Genomic DNA, 27,235 nt, shown 5'->3' with positions numbered 1-27,235 from the left:
CACTCAACACACTACTATACAACACTACTAGACACTCAACACACTACTACACTCAACACACTACTATACAACACTACTAGACACTCGACACACTACTACACTCAACACACTACTACACTCAACACACTACTATACAACACTACTAGACACTCAACACACTACTACACTCAACACACTACTATACAACACTACTAGACACTCAACACACTACTACACTCAACACACTACTACACTCAAGACACTCAATACACTACTAGACTCAACACACTACTAGACACTCAATACACTACTACACTCAACACACTACTAGACACTCAACACAGTACTAGACACTCAATACACTACTACACTCAACACACTACTACACTCAACACACTACTAGACACTCAATACACTACTACACTCAACACACTACTACACTCAACACACTACTAGACACTCAATACACTACTACACTCAACACACTACTACACGCAACACACTACTACACTCAACACACTACTAGACACTCAACACACTACTACACTCAACACACTACTAGACACTCAACACAGTACTAGACACTCAATACACTACTACACTCAACACACTACTACACTCAACACACTACTAGACACTCAATACACTACTACACTCAACACACTACTACACTCAACACACTACTAGACACTCAATACACTACTACACTCAACACACTACTATACAACACTACTACACTCAACACACTACTATACAACACTACTATACACTCAATACACTTGTAGCTAAGGGGCTACACAACCCTGACTGTATTTAAATGCTAGATTAAACCACTACCAAAGATATTAATTGGCCAGACATTAAAGGTACACAAAATGGCGGACACTCCATTAACTGAGAGGGGACAGTGATACCAAGTTCAATAATCACTTTAATAGTAACGTCAAACATACATGTTATATATATCGCAGATCTCCTGTTACTAGTAGAATGTCAATGCAACAATGTCAGAGGTAATGATAGTACTGAATTACTAGTACTCGACCGTTGATGCTCTGAATGGAGTGAGAAGGAGTGAACAGCACGGGGAAAGCAAGATGGCGGATGGAGACGATATTCTCTGGAGCTCCTACTCCAGAGAGCTGCAGACAAACGTGGGATAATCCTGTCGTCGCTGGTGAGGAGGGTCTCGTACGGACCTGGTTCCTGTATTCCAAGCGCCCGATGGCAGGATTAATAGCTAATATTCCAAACGCCCGATGGCAGGATTAATAGCTAATATTCCAAACGCCCGTTGGCATGGTTGCTAGCTAGTTAGCCCTTGTATGCTAAGGCTAACCCGCATGTAGTCCGTAATAGGTAGTTAAATCCAGAACGCCGCTGGGTTCAGCTAGAAGTCTCTCAACGTTACTTCACTTCGCTCGAACAAGTCACTCTACTTTGCCAATAGTGGCTCGACAATATTATGGTGGTATCTAATTAGCTGTACAGCTGTCTATCAAGATACGTTGCTTGCCGTCTGTTTACTGCTGCACCAAACGTTTCTTCTCTCTCACACACTCTGCCCGGGCATGTTCTAAAAACCCTGCGCATGCGCTCACGCTGTCTACAGGTGCATGCGCGCGCGCCTACGGCGTTAAGAATGGAACATATACAAAGAAGCGAATGATAAATACTGTTAGGTAAATAGACGACGTGAAAATATATATCTTATATATATAAACAATATATAAGGTATACAAAATAATAAACGTGGACTTTATGTGTTAATCTGGACCTTCAGAACAACACTACTACACTCAACACACTACTACACTCAACACACTACTACACTCAACACACTACTAGACACTCAACACACTACTAGACACTCAACACACTACTACACTCAACACACTACTACACTCAACACACTACTAGACACTCAACACACTACTACACTCAACACACTACTAGACACTCAACACACTACTACACTCAACACACTACTACACTCAACACACTACTACACTCAACACACTACTAGACACTCAACACACTACTAGACACTCAACACACTACTACACTCAACACACTACTATACAACACTACTAGACACTCAACACACTACTACATTCAATACACTACTACACTCAACACACTACTAGACACTCAATACACTACTACACTCAACACACTACTACACTCAACACACTACTACACTCAACACACTACTAGACACTCAACACACTACTACACTCAACACACTACTAGACAACACTACTAGACACTCAACACACTACTAGACAACACTACTAGACACTCAGCACACTATTAGACACTCAACACACTACTAGACAACACTACTAGACAACATTACTAGACACTCAACACACTACTAGACAACACTACTAGACAACATTACTAGACAACACTACTAGACAACACTACTAGACAACACTACTAGACACTCAACACACTACTAGACAACACTACTAGACAACACTACTAGACAACATTACTAGACACTCAACACACTACTATACAACACTACTAGACACTCAGCACACTACTAGACAACACTACTAGACACTCAACACACTACTAGACAACACTACTAGACACTCAGCACACTACTAGACACTCAACACACTACTAGACAACACTACTAGACAACACTACACTACTAGACAACACTACTAGACAACACTACTAGACACTCAGCACACTACTAGACAACACTACTAGACAACACTACTAGACACTCAGCACACTACTAGACAACACTACTAGACACTCAACACACTACTAGACAACACTACTAGACACTCAGCACACTACTAGACACTCAACACACTACTAGACAACACTACTAGACAACACTACTAGACAACACTACTAGACAACACTACACTACTAGACAACACTACTAGACAACACTACTAGACACTCAGCACACTACTAGACATTCAACACACTACTAGACAACACTACTAGACAACACTACTAGACAACACTACTAGACACTCAGCACACTACTAGACAACACTACTAGACAACACTACTAGACAACACTACTAGACACTCAACACACTACTAGACAACACTACTAGACAACACTACTAGACACTCAACACACTACTAAACAACACTACTAGACACTCAACACACTACTAGACAACACTACTAGACAACACTACTAGACAACACTACACTACTAGACAACACTACTAGACAACACTACTAGACACTCAGCACACTACTAGACATTCAACACACTACTAGACAACACTACTAGACAACACTACTAGACACTCAGCACACTACTAGACAACACTACTAGACAACACTACTAGACAACACTACTAGACACTCAGCACACTACTAGACAACACTACTAGACACTCAGCACACTACTAGACAACACTACTAGACAACACTACTAGACACTCAACACACTACTAGACACTCAACACACTACTAGACACTCAACACACTACTAGACACTCAGCACACTACTAGACAACACTACTAGACACTCAGCACACTACTAGACAACACTACTAGACACTCAACACACTACTAGACACTCAACACACTACTAGACACTCAGCACACTACTAGACAACACTACTAGACACTCAGCACACTACTAGACAACACTACTAGACAACATTACTAGACACTCAACACACTACTAGACACTCAGCACACTACTAGACAACACTACTAGACAACATTACTAGACACTCAACACACTACTAGACAACACTACTAGACAACATTACTAGACAATACTACTAGACAACACTACTAGACAACACTACTAGACAACACTACTAGACACTCAACACACTACTAGACAACACTACTAGACACTCAGCACACTACTAGACAACACTACTAGACAACACTACTAGACAACATCACTAGACAACACTACTAGACAACACTACTAGACAACACTACTAGACAACACTACTAGACACTCAACACACTACTAGACAACACTACTAGACACTCAACACACTACTAGACAACACTACTAGACAACACTACTAGACAACATTACTAGACAACACTACTAGACAACACTACTAGACAACACTACTAGACAACACTACTAGACACTCAACACACTACTAGACAACACTACTAGACACTCAGCACACTACTAGACAACACTACTAGACAACACTACTAGACAACACTACTAGACAACACTACTAGACAACACTACACTACTAGACAACACTACTAGACAACACTACTAGACACTCAGCACACTACTAGACATTCAACACACTACTAGACAACACTACTAGACAACACTACTAGACACTCAGCACACTACTAGACAACACTACTAGACAACACTACTAGACAACACTACTAGACACTCAACACACTACTAAACAACACTACTAGACACTCAGCACACTACTAGACAACACTACTAGACAACACTACTAGACACTCAGCACACTACTAGACACTCAACACACTACTAGACAACACTACTAGACAACACTACTAGACAACACTACTAGACAACACTACACTACTAGACAACACTACTAGACACTCAGCACACTACTAGACACTCAGCACACTACTAGACACTCAACACACTACTAGACAACACTACTAGACAACACTACTAGACAACACTACTAGACACTCAGCACACTACTAGACAACACTACTAGACAACACTACTAGACAACACTACTAGACACTCAACACACTACTAGACAACACTACTAGACAACACTACTAGACACTCAGCACACTACTAGACAACACTACTAGACAACACTACTAGACAACACTACACTACTAGACAACACTACTAGACAACACTACTAGACAACACTACTAGACAACACTACTAGACACTCAGCACACTACTAGACAACACTACTAGACAACACTACTAGACACTCAACACACTACTAGACAACACTACTAGACAACACTACTAGACACTCAGCACACTACTAGACACTCAACACACTACTAGACAACACTACTAGACAACACTACTAAACAACACTACTAGACACTCAGCACACTACTAGACAACACTACTAGACAACACTACTAGACAACACTACTAGACACTCAGCACACTACTAGACACTCAACACACTACTAGACAACACTACTAGACAACACTACTAGACAACACTACACTACTAGACAACACTACTAGACAACACTACTAGACACTCAGCACACTACTAGACACTCAACACACTACTAGACAACACTACACTACTAGACAACACTACTAGACAACACTACTAGACACTCAGCACACTACTAGACAACACTACTAGACAACACTACTAGACAACACTACTAGACACTCAGCACACTACTAGACAACACTACTAGACAACACTACACTACTAGACAACACTACTAGACAACACTACTAGACAACACTACTAGACAACACTACTAGACACTCAGCACACTACTAGACAACACTACTAGACAACACTACTAGACAACACTACACGACTAGACAACACTACTAGACACTCAGCACACTACTAGACATTCAACACACTACTAGACAACACTACTAGACAACACTACTAGACACTCAGCACACTACTAGACAACACTACTAGACAACACTACTAGACACTCAACACACTACTAAACAACACTACTAGACACTCAGCACACTACTAGACAACACTACTAGACACTCAGCACACTACTAGACAACACTACTAGACAACACTACTAGACAACACTACTAGACACTCAACACACTACTAGACAACACTACTAGACAACACTACTAGACACTCAGCACACTACTAGACAACACTACTAGACAACACTACTAGACACTCAGCACACTACTAGACAACACTACTAGACAACACTACTAGACACTCAACACACTACTAGACAACACTACTAGACAACACTACTAGACACTCAGCACACTACTAGACACTCAACACACTACTAGACAACACTACTAGACAACACTACTAAACAACACTACTAGACACTCAGCACACTACTAGACAACACTACTAGACAACACTACTAGACACTCAGCACACTACTAGACACTCAACACACTACTAGACAACACTACTAGACAACACTACTAGACAACACTACACTACTAGACAACACTACTAGACAACACTACTAGACACTCAGCACACTACTAGACACTCAACACACTACTAGACAACACTACACTACTAGACAACACTACTAGACAACACTACTAGACACTCAGCACACTACTAGACAACACTACTAGACAACACTACTAGACAACACTACTAGACACTCAGCACACTACTAGACAACACTACTAGACAACACTACACTACTAGACAACACTACTAGACAACACTACTAGACAACACTACTAGACAACACTACTAGACACTCAGCACACTACTAGACAACACTACTAGACAACACTACTAGACAACACTACACGACTAGACAACACTACTAGACACTCAGCACACTACTAGACATTCAACACACTACTAGACAACACTACTAGACAACACTACTAGACACTCAGCACACTACTAGACAACACTACTAGACAACACTACTAGACACTCAACACACTACTAAACAACACTACTAGACACTCAGCACACTACTAGACAACACTACTAGACACTCAGCACACTACTAGACAACACTACTAGACAACACTACTAGACAACACTACTAGACACTCAACACACTACTAGACAACACTACTAGACAACACTACTAGACACTCAGCACACTACTAGACAACACTACACTACTAGACAACACTACTAGACAACACTACTAGACAACACTACTAGACACTCAGCACACTACTAGACAACACTACTAGACAACACTACTAGACACTCAGCACACTACTAGACAACACTACTAGACAACACTACTAGACAACACTACTAGACACTCAGCACACTACTAGACAACACTACTAGACAACACTACTAGACACTCAGCACACTACTAGACAACACTACTAGACAACACTACTAGACAACACTACTAGACACTCAGCACACTACTAGACAACACTACTAGACAACACTACTAGACACTCAGCACACTACTAGACAACACTACTAGACAACACTACTAGACAACACTACTAGACAACACTACTAGACACTCAACACACTACTAGACACTCAACACACTACTAGACAACACTACTAGACACTCAGCACACTACTAGACACTCAGCACACTACTATACAACACTACTAGACAACACTACTAGACACTCAACACACTACTAGACAACATTACTAGACACTCAACACACTACTAGACAACACTACTAGACAACATTACTAGACACTCAGCACACTACTAGACAACACTACTAGACAACACTACTAGACAACACTACTAGACACTCAACACACTACTAGACAACACTACTAGACAACATTACTAGACAACACTACTAGACAACACTACTAGACAACACTACTAGACAACACTACTAGACACTCAGCACACTACTAAACAACACTACTAGACACTCAGCACACTACTAGACAACACTACTAGACACTCAGCACACTACTAAACAACACTACTAGACACTCAACACACTACTAGACAACACTACTAGACAACACTACTAGACAACACTACACTACTAGACAACACTACTAGACAACACTACTAGACACTCAGCACACTACTAGACATTCAACACACTACTAGACAACACTACTAGACACTCAACACACTACTAGACAACACTACTAGACAACACTACTAGACAACACTACTAGACAACACTACTAGACACTCAACACACTACTAGACAACACTACTAGACAACACTACTAGACAACACTACTAGACATTCAACACACTACTAGACAACACTACTAGACACTCAACACACTACTAGACAACACTACTAGACAACACTACTAGACAACACTACTAGACATTCAACACACTACTAGACAACACTACTAGACAACACTACTAGACAACACTACTAGACACTCAGCACACTACTAGACAACACTACTAGACAACACTACTAGACACTCAACACACTACTAGACACTCAACACACTACTAGACAACACTACTAGACACTCGACACACTACTAGACACTCAACACACTACTAGACAACACTACTAGACACTCAACACACTACTAGACACTCAACACACTACTAGACAACACTACTAGACACTCAGCACACTACTAGACAACACTACTAGACACTCAGCACACTACTAGACACTCAGCACACTACTAGACACTCAACACACTACTAGACAACACTACTAGACACTCAGCACACTACTAGACAACACTACTAGACAACACTACTAGACACTCAACACACTACTAGACAACACTACTAGACAACACTACTAGACACTCAACACACTACTAGCCAACACTACTAGACAACACTACTAGACAACACTACTAGACACTCAACACACTACTAGACAACACTACTAGACAACACTACTAGACACTCAACACACTACTAGACAACACTACTAGACAACACTACTAGACATTCAACACACTACTAGACAACACTACTAGACACTCAGCACACTACTAGACACTCAACACACTACTAGACAATCAACACACTTTTTACAGTGGCAAACATACAGTACATGCATATTACTACATTTGTGCAGTGATATAGTCTACTATAATATGTCTTGCTGTCTGTTGCACTGTTGTCGTTGTACCACGTGTCAGCCATACTATGGAACTATGGAAGTTGCCATTATGCCTCTGCGCCATTTTAACCAACGCTAATTCTGGTATGTTCAGTGTAGCTTGCAAATAAAGTGTTTGTTCCTGATCCTAGCAGCGAGGAGTTGGAGGAAGAAGTCGATTATGTGTTTTCTACTCCGTCACCTCCACCACGCCCTGCTCCTGCCGATCAGCCCGAGTCAGGAATCAAACGCCTGTAAGTAAGGAGACTGAGCAGAACTAACCCAGCCTTAACCTGATACACTGTCTGTCTGTCTGTCTGTCTGTCTGTCTGTCTGTCTGTCTGTCTGTCTGTCTGTCTGTCTGTCTGTCTGTTATTTTCCTACTGGGGGCGACAGTGGCTCAGGAGGTAGAGTGGCCGTCTGGTAGTCGGAAGGTTCCTGGTTCGATTCCCGCTCCTCCCGGGCAGCGTGTCGATGTGTCCTTGAGCAAGACACTTAACCCCTAATTGCTCCCGATGTGCAGGTCGGCACCTTGCATGGTTGCCTCCGCCATTGGTGTGTGAATGGGTGAATGTGAGGAACAAAATTGTAAAGCGCTTTGGATAAAGCACTATATAAATGCACCATTTACCATAGCTCATTACAGTCAAGTTAGACCGCGCTCACAAGTTCTCACACTGGGTGCTGTAATCCCATAAAGTTCAGTATATCAAAGCAGGGTAGCCGGACCAGCACTCACAGGTTCAATGTTTTTTATTGGCAGCCTGAATCAAAAGCAGACATGTTTCGGACAATGTCCTTCATCAGTGGTATGGCTAGCACTGGAAATGCATTCAAGGTGATGGTTAAATACACCTGGCAGCTCACACCATAGCTCATTACAAAAGGCCAGCAGCAAGTTGAATGAACTAACTTAGTTGATCCTTTGAGCACCTCCTGTCAATAATGATATTTGGCTTCACAACAGATGTATCACCCTGGAGTGGGTGGGACCTGTGCAGGGACATGTACAAGAACCACTCTTGGGGTTGGAAATTTTTACACAGAAATCGATCACAATCTTTTTTTTATAGATTTTAATGACAAAAATATATTAAAACTTTTTTTTTATTTTAATGACATAAATCACATTTTCTGGGAGGTTTTTAATATAAATTCTCTGCTCATTTGATGTCTATTATTATGCAATTTTAAGTCTATTTTATATCTACATCACTGTATGAAAGGTGCCATACAAATAAAGTTGATTATTATTATGAATACCCACTGCTTCTCTCTCTCTTTCCCTCCACTGTTTATCTGGACAGGATCTTCACTGCCATAATGCCAATGGTGGCAGCAGGTCTGCTCAGCGACGACCCCACGCTGATGCCAATCAGAAGACTTATGTCCTTTGTATGACCTTGAATTTAAATTATTCTCTTTTGTCATATCATTGTCCTTTTTTGTTCTGCAATACTGTTCTGACCCCCGTTCATTTCTATACCCTATCATGTGACAGCTCCGGCTTATGATCATTTTTTTTACTTTGCCTGAAATGGTTCAGGTTGATTATGGGATTATTTAGCAATTGTAAAATCTCAACAAAAATACACTTATATGCTATAATATATTTTATAATGTATTTTATTATATATTTTATACATCCACGTCACTCATTGAATTCCCTCATGAATAATACATTAGTGGCACAACAGAACCATTTGCTGACTGACAAGGGTCAAACTTTAGGAATCATAATTTAATAATCTCTTTTTGTAAATATATAATAATAATATAATATATATAGTCTTAACTTCTACATGGGTTATATTATACGGTGTAATTATAGAGGTATTATGGTGCAATACCACCTGGCAGTTCTCAAACTATTTGCAAGCTCCTGCATGTATTTTGGAATTAATGAGCACTTTCACAATTTCAATGTTATTCATGTTTAATGTTCCTTAATCAATCAGTCGGTTTGATCTTAGCTAACCGGTTTTTATGGGATGCTGGATGAGTTATTAACTGAAAAACCGACATGTTACTAGATGTAACTGGTACTAATGTTGGCGTTGTTATTGGGGAATCTATTATTAATAACGTACTATGTTAGCCCCCTCCCCTCTTCCACTGTACCCCTTAGGGTCTAGCAATCATCTCCAGGAACCCAGAGGGAGTAGTAGATATCTGGGAGGCTGGAGTGAATGATGAATGAATGAATGAATGAAAACTTTATTTAACAGATTGCAGAATGGGTACAATACAGTACGGCTCAATACATACAATTGTTAAGGGGATGCAGACCTGAGAAAGACGTTTGTCTTGTTTCCATCAGGGTCCCCCATTTTCAATTCATATAGACATTTATGACATACACAACATACATGACATTTATGGCATAGGGACATATAGGTATTTAGTACTGACACCTTGCACAGCTGGCTCAGGGGGGAAAGCACCAGGAACTTCCATAACTACAAATGTATCTGACTGGCAGATACTGTATGTCTTTAATCAGTGTCTTCAGTGTGTGAATTAAGACATCGCAGGTCAGGAATGTGTTCTTGCTGAGCAGGCTCTCAGTTGCCACTTGTAAGTCAACAGGACACTTCAAGCCGTCTACCACTGGGGGATGTTAAAGGAACACGCCAACATTTGGGGAAATTAGCTTATCATCTTGTTGCCATGTTCCTTTAACCCTTTCACTACCACAATACAGAAGGTTAACCTTTCACTGCCACACATTACAGAAGGTTAACCTTTCACTACCACACTACAGAAAGTTAACCTTTCACTACCACACTACAGACGGTTAACCGTCTGTAGTGTGGTAGTGAAAGGGTTAACCTTCTGTAGTGTGGTTGTGAACAGGTTAACCCTTTGTCATGTGGCAGTGAAAGGGTTAACGCTCTGTATTGTCACAATTAAAGGGTTAACCCTTTGGTAGTGTGGTAGTGAAAGGGTTAAGTATTAGAACGCTGTTTTTTTTTGTGTGCTCTAACAGGTTAGGCGAGTCAAATGACTGGATGAACGCTCCACCACAAAACAAGCTACCGTGTGACTTGTTATGATACTGGCAGATCAAGGTCATCCACTATGTTGGCATATATGTATATATACTGTATATTTCACTCATCTCTACAGCTGTCTGTCATCAAATGCCAGTCAGATGAAAAGCCAATCTCGACAAATATGGTGATTGTTTACTTTTGTTTTCATTTTGGTTGAGTGTTGGCAAATTCTAGTATGCATACAAATACTATATATATCATGTGTGGTACAGATATATGCAACTCAATTTATCCATCTTAGCTTATTGGGACATGGATACCTTATAAATCAGCGTTTAGTGGTGGAAATGGATAAATGTAGATTACTTCAAACTTCTCAGGGAGTTGACATGACTGTCACCTTTAGACCGACATAACGAGTATGGCCTCATGGCCCTGATAAGGAAAGATAGTTACATCAGAAGATAAGGTGGGGCTTGTGAACTATCTTGCAGGCTCATTTCATAGCTTGCAACACACAGGACTCTTGTAAAACAGATCAGACTCAGTAGACCAGGCCCACCTAGTTTGGTTCCCTCATCCTAGCTCATTTGTATGAGCCTCTGAAGCTGTCGACTCAAGAGAAGTCAATGAGTCTGATTTTGTTCTGATGAAACATGTGCTTTTTGAGTCGAGCGCTAACGGATCAGTTTGTTGAATTTAGAACATCAATTATCAACGCTGTACCCTCCAGCTTGAAGCATGATAGGACATGATAGATCAAATCCCTCCTTGTTAGACCTGTTATAAAGGAGAGGTTTAGCATAGCTAAAGCTATAAGCTCCAACCAAACTAAAACTATTTTAGAACAGAATAAATGTAGCCTGTAAAACGAGTGCCCCTTCTAGAAGAACGTCATATTAATCTGTGGAAATGTACCTCTGTAAAATGTTAATGTTGAAATGATGTAATAAATGTTCATTGTCATCTTTATTCACATCCTTTCTAAGCTTTGATTTTATTACCAACATTTTCAGATGTTTTTTTTTTTTTTTAAAGGTAATCTGTAACGTCGTCAAACAGCGCCCTCTAGGCAGAATAGCCCTGCTTGGGACTTTGTTGTTTTGATCTGATGTGTGGGTTGGTGTTCAGTGGGGATAGGGGAGGGAGGGGTTGCTATTGCTGGCCACACCTCAGGCTCTGACAAGAGAGGTCTGGAGAAATTCACGGTATAAAAGGTAACTCCCAACCCACACATCAGACCAAAACAGAAAAAGTAAACAAAGCACAATCCAAAGCTGGGTTATTTTGCCTAGAGGTCACTGTTTGACAACATTACAGATTCTACCTTTAAACAGTATGATTCAATAAAACAATGGGAGAATTAATACAATATGGCTTTCAATTCAAACCTTTATTTATTCTCGAAAAGACAATTGAGGTCACCCTCATCTGCAATGTCGTCGAGACTTTACAGACATTTCAATGCATACATTTTTACAATATAATAATAAATATTAACTATATAGCACTTTTCACACATGGACTGCAGTCCAGAGTTCCCCACAGCAATTAGTATAAAATTAACATAGGCATAAAATCAGCACACAATTGACAGAATAAAAAACAATGCATAAATTGCAGACATAATAGCCATACAATAAGTACAATGTTGCTCGAAGGCAATGAAGGTTTCATTCAGACAACCCCTCGTCTCACACACACACACACAGTCACACACACACACACCTTCACCTTAAAGGGATATCATATTTCACTTTAGTAGAAATTGTCACAATTCAGCAGTCTTACCCAGTGGTGCAGTCGTGGTCACACGCGGTTACACGCAGTGTTACTAGATGATCACTGAGGCAGAGTGATTACACTGCTGATGGTCAGTGACGCGCACACATATGCACACACAGTGTTACCAGTTCCCATATTACGACTGCACCACTGGTCTTACCTCTATCTAAAGTAATCTACAAATAAGCTAGCGTCCACTGCTGTCCCTGTTCTCCACTGTCGACACCTTTCCTCCCAGGTGTCAGGCTCCTCATTCACTTCCATTCATTTTGGGGAGCAAGTCTAAAACAAACTATACAGCAATATTATTCTGTGTAATATATATGTTTAGCTAATGTTGCCATTTTCTAATTCTCAGTAAAGGAACTATTTCTCACTTGATGTGTAGTTTGACCCACTGTCAACCTTTAACCAAGGAAACTATAAAAGAAGGAAGGGTCATTACGTCACCATATAGCACATGAACGCACAATGGTGCCAAGAGTGGAAACTTTGAGTTTGGCCGACATTGAGTTGAATGGGATCATCAGCCATCTCCTCGTTTATGACCTGTCATTTAAACAGGTTATCACCTCGAGTGTCAGAATCATTGGCAACTTGTTGCATTGTTAATGTGGTGGAACCGGACTCATCAATTATGATTGTAGACGGATCTTCATGATCAATACAGGTTTAATAGTGAAACATAGTACAAAATACATGTAGGTTAAATGAGCTATGGCTGAGGAGGAGTGTTTTCCACTGGCCAGCTGGAAGAACACTGAGGGAGAGAAGGGGTCACTGGGTTTAAGAGTAGAGAGGGGTGGGGGCTGTAGCTCCCTTGCCTCTCACCAAGGTCACGGTGTGAGATTTAAGATATTGTTGGGACAAACAAAAGGGATTCCTCCCTCCACATTGACTAGCTAACGTTTGATTGGTTGATGTATGTATGATTTCCTCAGATTTTGAATTTGAATACAGGCTTCAATAGAACTGGCACCAGTAGAGCATATAACGCTGGTATTCTGACGTGATGACCTTTCCTTCTTTTATTGTTTCCTTGCCTTTAACAGGATGTCTCTCTTCCAGCAAGGCAACACGTAACCATGGCAACCACTCCCCAAACATTCCACATGAGGCAATGATACACAGATCACAAACTCATTATTTGGTTGAATACACTGTTCTGAGAGTTTGGCAAGACGTCACTGCAAACATGACAAAAATAAATGAGAATTGTTCAATTGTATTATTTCAATTTACAAACTTTATTTATATTGAAATATTTGTTTTTATTCATTGTATAGTATTTGCTCTGGTAATCCAGGCATTATACACCCCTGCAGTAGGATCATGGTAATCCAGATTTTCTTGGATCAAACTGATCCCTATCCTATGTTTTCGTTTTGAAGATTTGAGATTAAAGCTTGGATTTGATTTCCTGATCCGATCGGATATCAGAGCGATCCCAATCCTGTGTAGATGGTTTTGAACTACCCAATCATCCAAATCTGATCCAATCGGATATTATGGTTTACATTTGTTTTAACTACTTAGGAGAATGGCAGTGTTGACAGCGGACAGGGACAGCAGTGGTCGCTAGTTTACCGGTAGATGACTTTAGATAGAAATAATTGATTGATTGATTGAACATTTTATTAACAGATTGCAGAATGGGTACAATACAGTACAGCTCAATAAACACAATTGTTAAGGGGATGCAGACCAGAGAAAGACTTTCGTCTTGTTTACATCAGGGTCCCCCATTTAAGACTTCTGAAACTTGACATGTTCTACTCAAGTGAAATAACCTTAAATCAAACACTTGTGGAAACACTCGCCTATATGGAAGGTAACGAAAATGAAAAGCCCCCAGAAAAAAACATCACGTGTTGTCTCACCTGATTATGCGCATGGCTTCACCTGTCGCCAGGGTTACCCTGCTCCCCTTTCCTGTAGGCGAGGACACGGCAGACAGTGCGATTGGTTGATGCTGTGTGTGTGTGTGTGTGTGTGTGTGTGTGTGTGTGTGGAAGCGACAGGCGAACTAGAGTCAAACTGGCGACGATCATCATCATCCATCCACCCACCCCGTCATCAATCAATCAAAGCAGGGTAAACATCCGAAAACCACATTTCTCGCATACTGTCATTAGGCGTTCTAAAAAAAAAGCGATTTTGAATGGTGAGAACATAGCTTTTTGACGAGCTTTTTTTTAGGAGCTGCAGCTGCAAACTCTCTCTCGATCATCATGGAAGAGGAGCCGTCGCCTGCCCTGGCTTTCGAGAAGGACGCGTTCCAGCTCACGGTGGAAGATGTGTATGACATTTCCTACGTGATCGGCAGGGATCTGCTTAAAATAAGCAGCAAAGGCGAGGCGGTTTCGGATTTACAGTTTCGAATTGTCCGCGTTTTGGAAATGTTCGAGACTTTGGTGAACAAATGCAACCTGTCACTGGAAGAGTTGAAAATGGAACGGGACAACTTGAAGAGCGAATTGGACAGGATCGTCAGAGAGAACTCCACGGGGCAAGGCACGGTGAGTGTGGGCTTGCCAACCCTTTTTCATCATGGAAGAAGTTAGGCCTAATTCAATGTTTGTAGACGTGGAACATAGACACGATTTTGGCTTCCGTCTAATAACCTCGGGTCATCAGTCTCTCACGTGCATGCACATTGAACTGGTTTTAAAACGAGATGTCTCCCATTAAAAACAGCAAACACTCGGACCAGACCAGATGGTGGTAGACTTGAAAGACCCCAACAGACCGCGCTTTACTATGCAGGAACTAAAGGAGGTTCTCCAGGAGAGGAACCAGTTAAAGGCTCAACTTATGGTCGCTCAAGAGGAGCTTCAGCTATACAAGAGGTGATTTTTAAAAACCTCCATTAAAATAAAGTCTTTTACCATATTTATATTTGTTTTACATGTGTTATGATCCCGTTCCTATATGCTTTGCAGTGGGATCCTGCCACAAGCTGAACCAGCTATGGTAGAAATAGATCTGGAGTCTCCGCCATCTGCAGACACCATCACAACAGACAATGCAAAGGAGGAACTAAAGGAGGAGAGGACAGCCATCAGCAAACTGTGAGTAATATGTTTATTGCTTAATTATGACATTATTAAAGGAACACGCCGACACATTGTGGGGAAACGCGCTTACCATCTTCTACAGAGTCAAGACAAGAAGAACGATAGCAATTTTTTTCCTGTGCGTTCAATAGAAAGCTAACCAGCTTAGCACAAATGAATGGAAGCAGATGCCAAAAACACCTCTCCCTGAGTTTTAAGCTAGGCTAGTGGTCCATATCCGCGTCCATTAATTTGTGCTAAGCTTGGCCAGGCGAATAGCTTTGAACGCACAGAGAGGAAATTGGTATCTTATCTTCTCGTCTGACTCTGGAGAAGGCGGTAAGCGCATTCCCCATAACGTTGGCGTGTTCCTTCTTTTAACACTATAGTCGCCAAGGACGCCTTAACACGTCATTCCCCGCCATGCTAATTCTGCCAATGACGCCGTAACACGTCATTGAGATCAATATTTCAAAAATCTGTGATCGCAATCATATTTCTCCCGCGGAGACTTGAGATCTACTGTTGATCCCCTCTCAACTCTCCAACGGTTCAAGAGTGCCATCTGGTGGCCGATCGGCGGATCGCCAAAAACCGGAAACCGGAAACAGAAACTGGTGCTCACCCTAATTCGGTCCGACCACTCGCTATATGTCCCGAGACTCGAGCTCGACACAATGGATAGCGATCCGTTACCAATAACTCGATAAACAACATGATTTGGACGTATATACTATTATACAACCTGGAGATAGATCGCATATTTCAACATCCCATAATAGGAATATTTTTGCTCATTGCCCCACGGCCCGAGGAGACCGGGGTAAGTTTCAGCGTTTTTTTTTACCGTGTTCGATACAAACTGCTCTAATGATCATATCACCCACACTAGATGAATCATTTAACGTTGGCCACGGAATTATAAACGACCCCCCCCCCCCATCCGGTCAACATCAGATGATAAGTAGTAACTTCTAGAAGCACGTCCATTTGAAATTTTTTATCTCGCGCCGATCGCTATCAAACTGTATTTGATCATCAATATAATGCATTTAGGGCTATAAATCACGTTCTGCAGAATGCTGCAGAAAACGATAAAAACATATTTATACTTTAGACCGTATTTTAGTATGAATATGTGAATGAAAAGTATAACGTTCCTACATCCTGAACGATAGATAATTGACGTTGAATGGGCCATAGTAATGTCAATTTAGCAATACAATTTAAAAAGTTATAGCCCTGCAAAGAAGGGGAACTTCTCCATAGACAAATAGAGCTGGCAGAGGATGGTATAAGGATGTACATAAGCGTGGCAGTGAAAGGGTTAAGCAATGAACCTGAACAAGGATAAACAACAATGTAATCTGAACAACGGTTCCCACGCGTGATGCTGTCCACACAGACGGTTCCCACGCGTGATGCTGTCCACACAGACGGTTCCCACGCGTGATGCTGTCCACACAGACGGTTCCCACGCGTGATGCTGTCCACACAGACGGTTCCCACGAGTGATGCTGTCCACACAGACGGTTCCCACGCGTGATGCTGTCCACACAGACGGTTCCCACGCGTGATGCTGTCCACACAGACTGTTCCCACAAGCGTGATGCTGTCCACACAGACGGTTCCCACGAGCGTGATGCTGTCCACACAGACGGTTCCCACGCGTGATGCTGTCCACACAGACTGTTCCCACAAGCGTGATGCTGTCCACACAGACGGTTCCCACGCCTGATGCTGTCCACACAGACGCTTCCCACAAGCGTGATGCTGTCCACACAGACAGTTCCCACGCGTGATGCTGTCCACAGAGATAGTTCCCACGCGTGATGCTGTCCACACAGACAGTTCCCACGCGTGATGCTGTCCACACAGACAGTTCCCACGAGCGTGATGCTGTCCACACAGACTGTTCCCACGAGCGTGATGCTGTCCACACAGACTGTTCCCACGAGCGTGATGCTGTCCACACAGACGCTTCCCACAAGCGTGATGCTGTCCACACAGACGGTTCCCACGCGTGATGCTGTCCACACAGACGGTTCCCACGCGTGATGCTGTCCACACAGACGGTTCCCACGAGTGATGCTGTCCACACAGACGGTTCCCACGCGTGATGCTGTCCACACAGACGGTTCCCACGCGTGATGCTGTCCACAAAGACTGTTCCCACAAGCGTGATGCTGTCCACACAGACGGTTCCCACGAGCGTGATGCTGTCCACACAGACGGTTCCCACGCGTGATGCTGTCCACACAGACTGTTCCCACAAGCGTGATGCTGTCCACACAGACGGTTCCCACGCCTGATGCTGTCCACACAGACGCTTCCCACAAGCGTGATGCTGTCCACACAGACAGTTCCCACGCGTGATGCTGTCCACAGAGATAGTTCCCACGCGTGATGCTGTCCACACAGACAGTTCCCACGCGTGATGCTGTCCACACAGACAGTTCCCACGAGCGTGATGCTGTCCACACAGACTGTTCCCACGAGCGTGATGCTGTCCACACAGACTGTTCCCACGCGTGATGCTGTCCAGACAGACGGTTCCCACGCATGATGCTGTCCACACAGACGGTTCCCACGCGTGATGCTGTCCACACAGACGGTTCCCACGAGTGATGCTGTCCACACAGACGGTTCCCACGCGTGATGCTGTCCACACAGACGGTTCCCACGCGTGATGCTGTCCACAAAGACTGTTCCCACAAGCGTGATGCTGTCCACACAGACGGTTCCCACGAGCGTGATGCTGTCCACACAGACGGTTCCCACGCGTGATGCTGTCCACACAGACTGTTCCCACAAGCGTGATGCTGTCCACACAGACGGTTCCCACGCCTGATGCTGTCCACACAGACGCTTCCCACAAGCGTGATGCTGTCCACACAGACAGTTCCCACGCGTGATGCTGTCCACAGAGATAGTTCCCACGCGTGATGCTGTCCACACAGACAGTTCCCACGCGTGATGCTGTCCACACAGACAGTTCCCACGAGCGTGATGCTGTCCACACAGACTGTTCCCACGAGCGTGATGCTGTCCACACAGACTGTTCCCACGAGCGTGATGCTGTCCACACAGACGCTTCCCACAAGCGTGATGCTGTCCACACAGACGGTTCCCACGCGTGATGCTGTCCACACAGACGGTTCCCACGCGTGATGCTGTCCACACAGACGGTTCCCACGCGTGATGCTGTCCACACAGACGGTTCCCACGAGTGATGCTGTCCACACAGACGGTTCCCACGCGTGATGCTGTCCACAGAGACGGTTCCCACGCGTGATGCTGTCCACAAAGACTGTTCCCACAAGCGTGATGCTGTCCACACAGACGGTTCCCACGAGCGTGATGCTGTCCACACAGACGGTTCCCACGCGTGATGCTGTCCACACAGACTGTTCCCACAAGCGTGATGCTGTCCACACAGACGGTTCCCACGCCTGATGCTGTCCACACAGACGCTTCCCACAAGCGTGATGCTGTCCACACAGACAGTTCCCACGCGTGATGCTGTCCACAGAGATAGTTCCCACGCGTGATGCTGTCCACACAGACAGTTCCCACGCGTGATGCTGTCCACACAGACGGTTCCCACGCGTGATGCTGTCCACACAGACGGTTCCCACGCGTGATGCTGTCCACACAGACGGTTCCCACGAGTGATGCTGTCCACACAGACGGTTCCCACGCGTGATGCTGTCCACACAGACGGTTCCCACGCGTGATGCTGTCCACAAAGACTGTTCCCACAAGCGTGATGCTGTCCACACAGACGGTTCCCACGAGCGTGATGCTGTCCACACAGACGGTTCCCACGCGTGATGCTGTCCACACAGACTGTTCCCACAAGCGTGATGCTGTCCACACAGACGGTTCCCACGCCTGATGCTGTCCACACAGACGCTTCCCACAAGCGTGATGCTGTCCACACAGACAGTTCCCACGCGTGATGCTGTCCACAGAGATAGTTCCCACGCGTGATGCTGTCCACACAGACAGTTCCCACGCGTGATGCTGTCCACACAGACAGTTCCCACGAGCGTGATGCTGTCCACACAGACTGTTCCCACGAGCGTGATGCTGTCCACACAGACTGTTCCCACGCGTGATGCTGTCCAGACAGACGGTTCCCACGCATGATGCTGTCCACACAGACGGTTCCCACGCGTGATGCTGTCCACACAGACGGTTCCCACGAGTGATGCTGTCCACACAGACGGTTCCCACGCGTGATGCTGTCCACACAGACGGTTCCCACGCGTGATGCTGTCCACAAAGACTGTTCCCACAAGCGTGATGCTGTCCACACAGACGGTTCCCACGAGCGTGATGCTGTCCACACAGACGGTTCCCACGCGTGATGCTGTCCACACAGACTGTTCCCACAAGCGTGATGCTGTCCACACAGACGGTTCCCACGCCTGATGCTGTCCACACAGACGCTTCCCACAAGCGTGATGCTGTCCACACAGACAGTTCCCACGCGTGATGCTGTCCACAGAGATAGTTCCCACGCGTGATGCTGTCCACACAGACAGTTCCCACGCGTGATGCTGTCCACACAGACAGTTCCCACGAGCGTGATGCTGTCCACACAGACTGTTCCCACGAGCGTGATGCTGTCCACACAGACTGTTCCCACGAGCGTGATGCTGTCCACACAGACGCTTCCCACAAGCGTGATGCTGTCCACACAGACGGTTCCCACGCGTGATGCTGTCCACACAGACGGTTCCCACGCGTGATGCTGTCCACACAGACGGTTCCCACGCGTGATGCTGTCCACACAGACGGTTCCCACGAGTGATGCTGTCCACACAGACGGTTCCCACGCGTGATGCTGTCCACAGAGACGGTTCCCACGCGTGATGCTGTCCACAAAGACTGTTCCCACAAGCGTGATGCTGTCCACACAGACGGTTCCCACGAGCGTGATGCTGTCCACACAGACGGTTCCCACGCGTGATGCTGTCCACACAGACTGTTCCCACAAGCGTGATGCTGTCCACACAGACGGTTCCCACGCCTGATGCTGTCCACACAGACGCTTCCCACAAGCGTGATGCTGTCCACACAGACAGTTCCCACGCGTGATGCTGTCCACAGAGATAGTTCCCACGCGTGATGCTGTCCACACAGACAGTTCCCACGCGTGATGCTGTCCACACAGACAGTTCCCACGAGCGTGATGCTGTCCACACAGACTGTTCCCACGAGCGTGATGCTGTCCACACAGACTGTTCCCACGAGCGTGATGCTGTCCACACAGACGCTTCCCACAAGCGTGATGCTGTCCACACAGACGGTTCCCACGCGTGATGCTGTCCACACAGACAGTTCCCACGCGTGATGCTGTCCACACAGACGGTTCCCACTCGTGATGCTGTCCACACAGACAGTTCCCACGCGTGATGCTGTCCACACAGACGGTTCCCACGCGTGATGCTGTCCACACAGACGGTTCCCACGCGTGATGCTGTCCACACAGACAGTTCCCACGCGTGATGCTGTCCACACAGACGGTTCCCACGCGTGATGCTGTCCACACAGACTGTTCCCACAAGCGTGATGCTGTCCACACAGACGGTTCCCACAAGCGTGATGCTGTCCACACAGACGGTTCCCACGCCTGATGCTGTCCACACAGACGCTTCCCACAAGCGTGATGCTGTCCACACACAGTTCCCACGCGTGATGCTGTCCACACAGATAGTTCCCACGCGTGATGCTGTCCACACAGACAGTTCCCACGCGTGATGCTGTCCACACAGACAGTTCCCACGCATGATGCTGTCCACACAGACAGTTCCCACGCGTGATGCTGTCCACACAGACGGTTCCCACTCGTGATGCTGTCCACACAGACAGTTCCCACGCGTGATGCTGTCCACACAGACGGTTCCCACGCGTGATGCTGTCCACACAGACGGTTCCCACGTGTGATGCTGTCCACACAGACGGTTCCCACGTGTGATGCTGTCCACACAGACGGTTCCCACTCGTGATGCTGTCCACACAGACGGTTCCCACTCGTGATGCTGTCCACACAGACAGTTCCCACGCGTGATGCTGTCCACACAGACGGTTCCCACGCGTGATGCTGTCCACACAGACGGTTCCCACGCGTGATGCTGTCCACACAGACAGTTCCCACGAGCGTGATGCTGTCCACACAGACTGTTCCCACGAGCGTGATGCTGTCCACACAGACGCTTCCCACAAGCGTGATGCTGTCCACACAGACGGTTCCCACGCGTGATGCTGTCCACACAGACAGTTCCCACGCGTGATGCTGTCCACACAGACGGTTCCCACTCGTGATGCTGTCCACACAGACAGTTCCCACGCGTGATGCTGTCCACACAGACGGTTCCCACGCGTGATGCTGTCCACACAGACGGTTCCCACGCGTGATGCTGTCCACACAGACAGTTCCCACGCGTGATGCTGTCCACACAGACTGTTCCCACAAGCGTGATGCTGTCCACACAGACGGTTCCCACAAGCGTGATGCTGTCCACACAGACGGTTCCCACGCCTGATGCTGTCCACACAGACGCTTCCCACAAGCGTGATGCTGTCCACACAGACAGTTCCCACGCGTGATGCTGTCCACACAGACAGTTCCCACGCGTGATGCTGTCCACACAGACAGTTCCCACGCATGATGCTGTCCACACAGACTGTTCCCACGAGCGTGATGCTGTCCACACAGACAGTTCCCACGCGTGATGCTGTCCACACAGACTGTTCCCACGAGCGTGATGCTGTCCACACAGACGCTTCCCACAAGCGTGATGCTGTCCACACAGACGGTTCCCACGTGTGATGCTGTCCACACAGACAGTTCCCACGCGTGATGCTGTCCACACAGACAGTTCCCACGCGTGATGCTGTCCACACAGACAGTTCCCACGAGCGTGATGCTGTCCACACAGACGGTTCCCACGAGCGTGATGCTGTCCACACAGACGGTTCCCACGAGCGTGATGCTGTCCACACAGACGGTTCCCACGTGTGATGCTGTCCACACAGACGGTTCCCACGTGTGATGCTGTCCACACAGACGGTTCCCACTCGTGATGCTGTCCACACAGACGGTTCCCACTCGTGATGCTGTCCACACAGACAGTTCCCACGCGTGATGCTGTCCACACAGACGGTTCCCACGCGTGATGCTGTCCACACAGACGGTTCCCACGCGTGATGCTGTCCACACAGACAGTTCCCACGCGTGATGCTGTCCACACAGACGGTTCCCACGCGTGATGCTGTCCAGACAGACGGTTCCCACGCATGATGCTGTCCACACAGACGGTTCCCACGCGTGATGCTGTCCACACAGACGGTTCCCACGTGTGATGCTGTCCACACAGACGGTTCCCACGCGTGATGCTGTCCACACAGACGGTTCCCACGCGTGATGCTGTCCACACAGACGGTTCCCACGCGTGATGCTGTCCACACAGACGGTTCCCACACGTGATGCTGTCCACACAGACGGTCAACAGAGCATTTTTCTTTTTCTTCTATTTTGCAGAGCACCTCGCATACTCTTGATAGAAAAGGGGATCGGCTCCGAATATGTAGGATGACGCAGGGCCTCACAGCTCACGCAGGCTGTCATCCTACATATCTAGCACCATGGCTGAGGTCAAGGGCCTAGGTTTGGTGTCAACAGTGGGGGGGGGGGGGGTGTAACTTTAAGCGTGTGGTCCTCCCCTTGAATATTTTGAATGTCAAACACTTAATTTCCTACATTCTGGTGTACTTTTCTGCATCAATTCATGGTGGAAATGTCTTTAATTATGTAAAGGAAAAGACAACATTCAGGTCCCGGCTGACACCGATATAATGCAGTAAGGGTCTCAGTCATTCTGCATTGCTTTTAAATATTTTGACAAGGGGGTTCTTTCATATTATATATATTTTTGGAGGGGGACACATTTACCTCTTCTGAATATTGAGGGGGACATGTCCCCCTGCAACCCCCCTCTAAAGCTACGCCTGTGCCCGAGGTACTTATGGCAAAATAGACAGCCGGTCCACACAGGTTACTGAGCAGCGTGCACCGCAGAACGTACTTGTAATTTCCCGCCAAGCCCATTTTCACGCGAGGTACTCTGCAAAATAAACGGTGAAGATGCCGTCTGTGTGGACACCATCACGTGTGAACACCGTTTGTGTGGACACCATCACATTTTTTACTTCAGGAGGAGTAACTGTACTTGTCTAGAAAATGACAATTAGAAAGAGTTGCCCTCTAAAATAGTATTAGTTACTTTCTAATCAAATAGATTTTTGTATACATTACAATATTGTCCCCCAAAAATGTACTTAGTACTTTTAGTGTTGTGTTTTGATCAGTCACTATAAGTACAGGGTTTCGGGATAGTCTCTTTTTATAATCCTACCAATGAAGCTTGCGTCAGTCTTGTCAAGAATGACTGTGCTTTACTTACTCAAGTATAGGCTCTTGCAAATACTTGCAGTAGTTTTGTCTAAAAGTTACTCAAATCAAATACAAGAACTGTGAGTAAATGTAATGAGTTACTTTATAACTCTGCCATGACTCTGTATCCATCACGATGCTGTAGAAAACCAGACTAGATGTTCTTCTCACGGCTCGTGTCTAGACTCATAATGATTCACTTGTGACCGGCAGCATTTGTGCTGATGCCCAGTATGTTTGTGTTTGTGTGTGGATGAATAAAAGTAAGAGCGATTTTCTGTAGCCTGGTGAATGCAGAGTCTCGTAATCTCCCTTCAAACCAGATTTAGAGCGCTGCAGTTCAAGTGCAATATAAGTAAAACACAGTTGTCTCCTAGGGCCTATGCAATAAACCTGTGTAATTTGCACATACAAGTTAGGACTTTAGCGATTGTTTATCATATCCTATATATTGTGTTCCGTATATTGCATCCCTATAAGGCATTGTCCCCTCCACACATTTTTATGGATTTACTCCTCTTGAAACTTGCGTGCCGAACTTGTCACCAGAGCACATTTTTCACATTCTTCCCCTGGAGAGGGAGAGCTTCTCTGTACTTCCCTGACATCTGAGTTGCATGTGTGATGTCACTAAAAGGCAGAACCTTTCATGGTCCGACCGTCCAATATGTAGTCACTTGACAGCTTTAGCTTCTACATACAGAAAGCCGAGTAGGTATCGACATATCTTGAAAGACTAGAAGCGGCTGACTTGGGATTCCCAATATTAATGGGTTCTTGTTGACAATTTGCATAGTTCTTTAGTATTTTCAAAGAGGGTATAGGCGAAGAGATACTGCTAAGCCATTTTCCGCAATTCATTGAACAATTTGGTGGGGAAAAACATATCTATACAAATTGTTATTCCATATAGAAGTGGAGGGGATCTTTAACTCCTGACTGCAAGCCACGTTTCCCCATGTGGGATAATTAAGTTAACTGAATGGATATGCTGCTGTGGTCAATGTCAGATTCATTGTGTAATGACTCAATCTTACTTCCACTGGAACTTCAATTTAACTAAACTATAAATGTGTTTTATTTGTATGTCTATGCTTGTCACTTACACAAGGATGAACATTAATATTGCTTTGACTAATTCTGAATTAATTCTATTTCTAGGTTTTCATTCAGGCGGAAATAAGAATTGCCTCCGACAAGAACTGGCCATGTTATTACTACGGAAACTAAACAGGATTTGTATGCACATATTTTTTAACGGGTTTACCACTTTTGTAGTAAGCATTTTTTATTTTTTTAACAATGTGACATTTGATAATGTAATAAGAATTATATAGTTATTTTAACATAAAGGGTTTATTGCTATAGGAGAAATGTTTTTGTATTATGTGACAAAGATGTCCAGAGTCATCCACAGTATTGTCTGACTAGTATTTACATAAACATCATTTGAGAAGTTTGCAAGTTCACTAGAAATGTTCTGGAAACATTGTCATCAGGCTATATGATATATACATTATACCATAGGGTAACCTAATGGCTTTTCATGTCCAATAAATAAAGACTAATTTAAGCAATATGTGAGCCTCAATTATTTCCCCCTCAGGATTAACCACTCTTTTAAAAAGGGGAATGCCACCCATTTTGTGAACATGCACAACACTCCTAAAGCTAGGAATTAAGAGTGAACCCTCAAATTTGTGACGTCACCTAGATGTAAAGTCTGGGGCTGCCCCATAGACGATGAATGATTGCCATAGTTTTGCCAATGATTGACCTTTTCTAATGGAAGTGAACGAGTGGGGTCTGAGGTGAGAGGAAGTCGCCATAGTTTTGGGAGTTGTATACACTTTGCCGCCCAAGCACGAGTTAACTCGTGTTTCGATTCCACCCGTTGAGGACCAGAGCCATGAGTTAACTTGTGGCAAGTTGTTATTGTTTTATTCCATATTAATAAACGGATCAAGGTCCCCGATCGGCTCTGCAGATTTACCCGCCAGATTTAAATCGGTGACATGCAATAGTGGCCAGAGCCTCTTAGGGGCTCCACTGCAGTATCATTGAGGCCGAATGGGAAAATTATTTTTTTTACTGTCTGGCGCGTTTCATATGAGCCTCGATCCCAGCCGAACATACTCGATCTTTGATCACGTTACCGAACGCAGATTTCAGCCTGGAATAATGGGATTTATGATCAGCCAATGGACATATATATCTACCAGATTCCGATGACTAATGACGA

General features: G+C 44.9%; 2 protein-coding genes across 4 annotated transcripts in view; both read left to right on the top strand.

Annotated features, from left to right (window-relative positions):
• The window catches only part of LOC311235959 (RILP-like protein 1), a 54,195-nt gene extending 41,540 nt beyond the window's left edge, over positions 1 to 12,655 (top strand). For 2 of the 3 annotated variants that reach the window (XM_084323503.1, XM_084323501.1), the window contains exons 7-9: positions 8,845 to 8,946; positions 10,000 to 10,087; positions 11,682 to 12,655. In XM_084323503.1, the coding sequence (XP_084179629.1) occupies positions 8,845 to 8,946; positions 10,000 to 10,087; positions 11,682 to 11,699 (208 nt within the window). In that variant the 3' untranslated portion in view covers positions 11,700 to 12,655. The remainder of the gene's footprint in view (positions 1 to 8,844; positions 8,947 to 9,999; positions 10,088 to 11,681) is intronic. The other variant, XM_084323502.1, reaches the window with a different exon arrangement.
• A 2,832-nt stretch (positions 12,656 to 15,487) lies between these two features.
• On the top strand, positions 15,488 to 26,590 carry rilpl2 (Rab interacting lysosomal protein-like 2). The gene is made up of 4 exons (XM_084323504.1): positions 15,488 to 15,992; positions 16,171 to 16,322; positions 16,416 to 16,544; positions 26,155 to 26,590. The coding sequence occupies exons 1-4, from the start codon at positions 15,705 to 15,707 to the stop codon at positions 26,174 to 26,176; spliced, it is 591 nt and encodes a 196-aa protein (XP_084179630.1). The 5' UTR covers positions 15,488 to 15,704; the 3' UTR covers positions 26,177 to 26,590.
• The last annotated feature ends 645 nt before the right edge of the window (positions 26,591 to 27,235 follow it).

This window comes from Notolepis coatsorum (genome assembly GCF_963971535.1).
Source record: "Notolepis coatsorum genome assembly, chromosome: 10".
NCBI lineage: Eukaryota > Metazoa > Chordata > Actinopteri > Aulopiformes > Paralepididae > Notolepis > Notolepis coatsorum.
The sequence above is the reverse complement of the archived record's forward strand: the minus strand, read 5'-3'. Positions and strand labels throughout refer to the sequence as shown.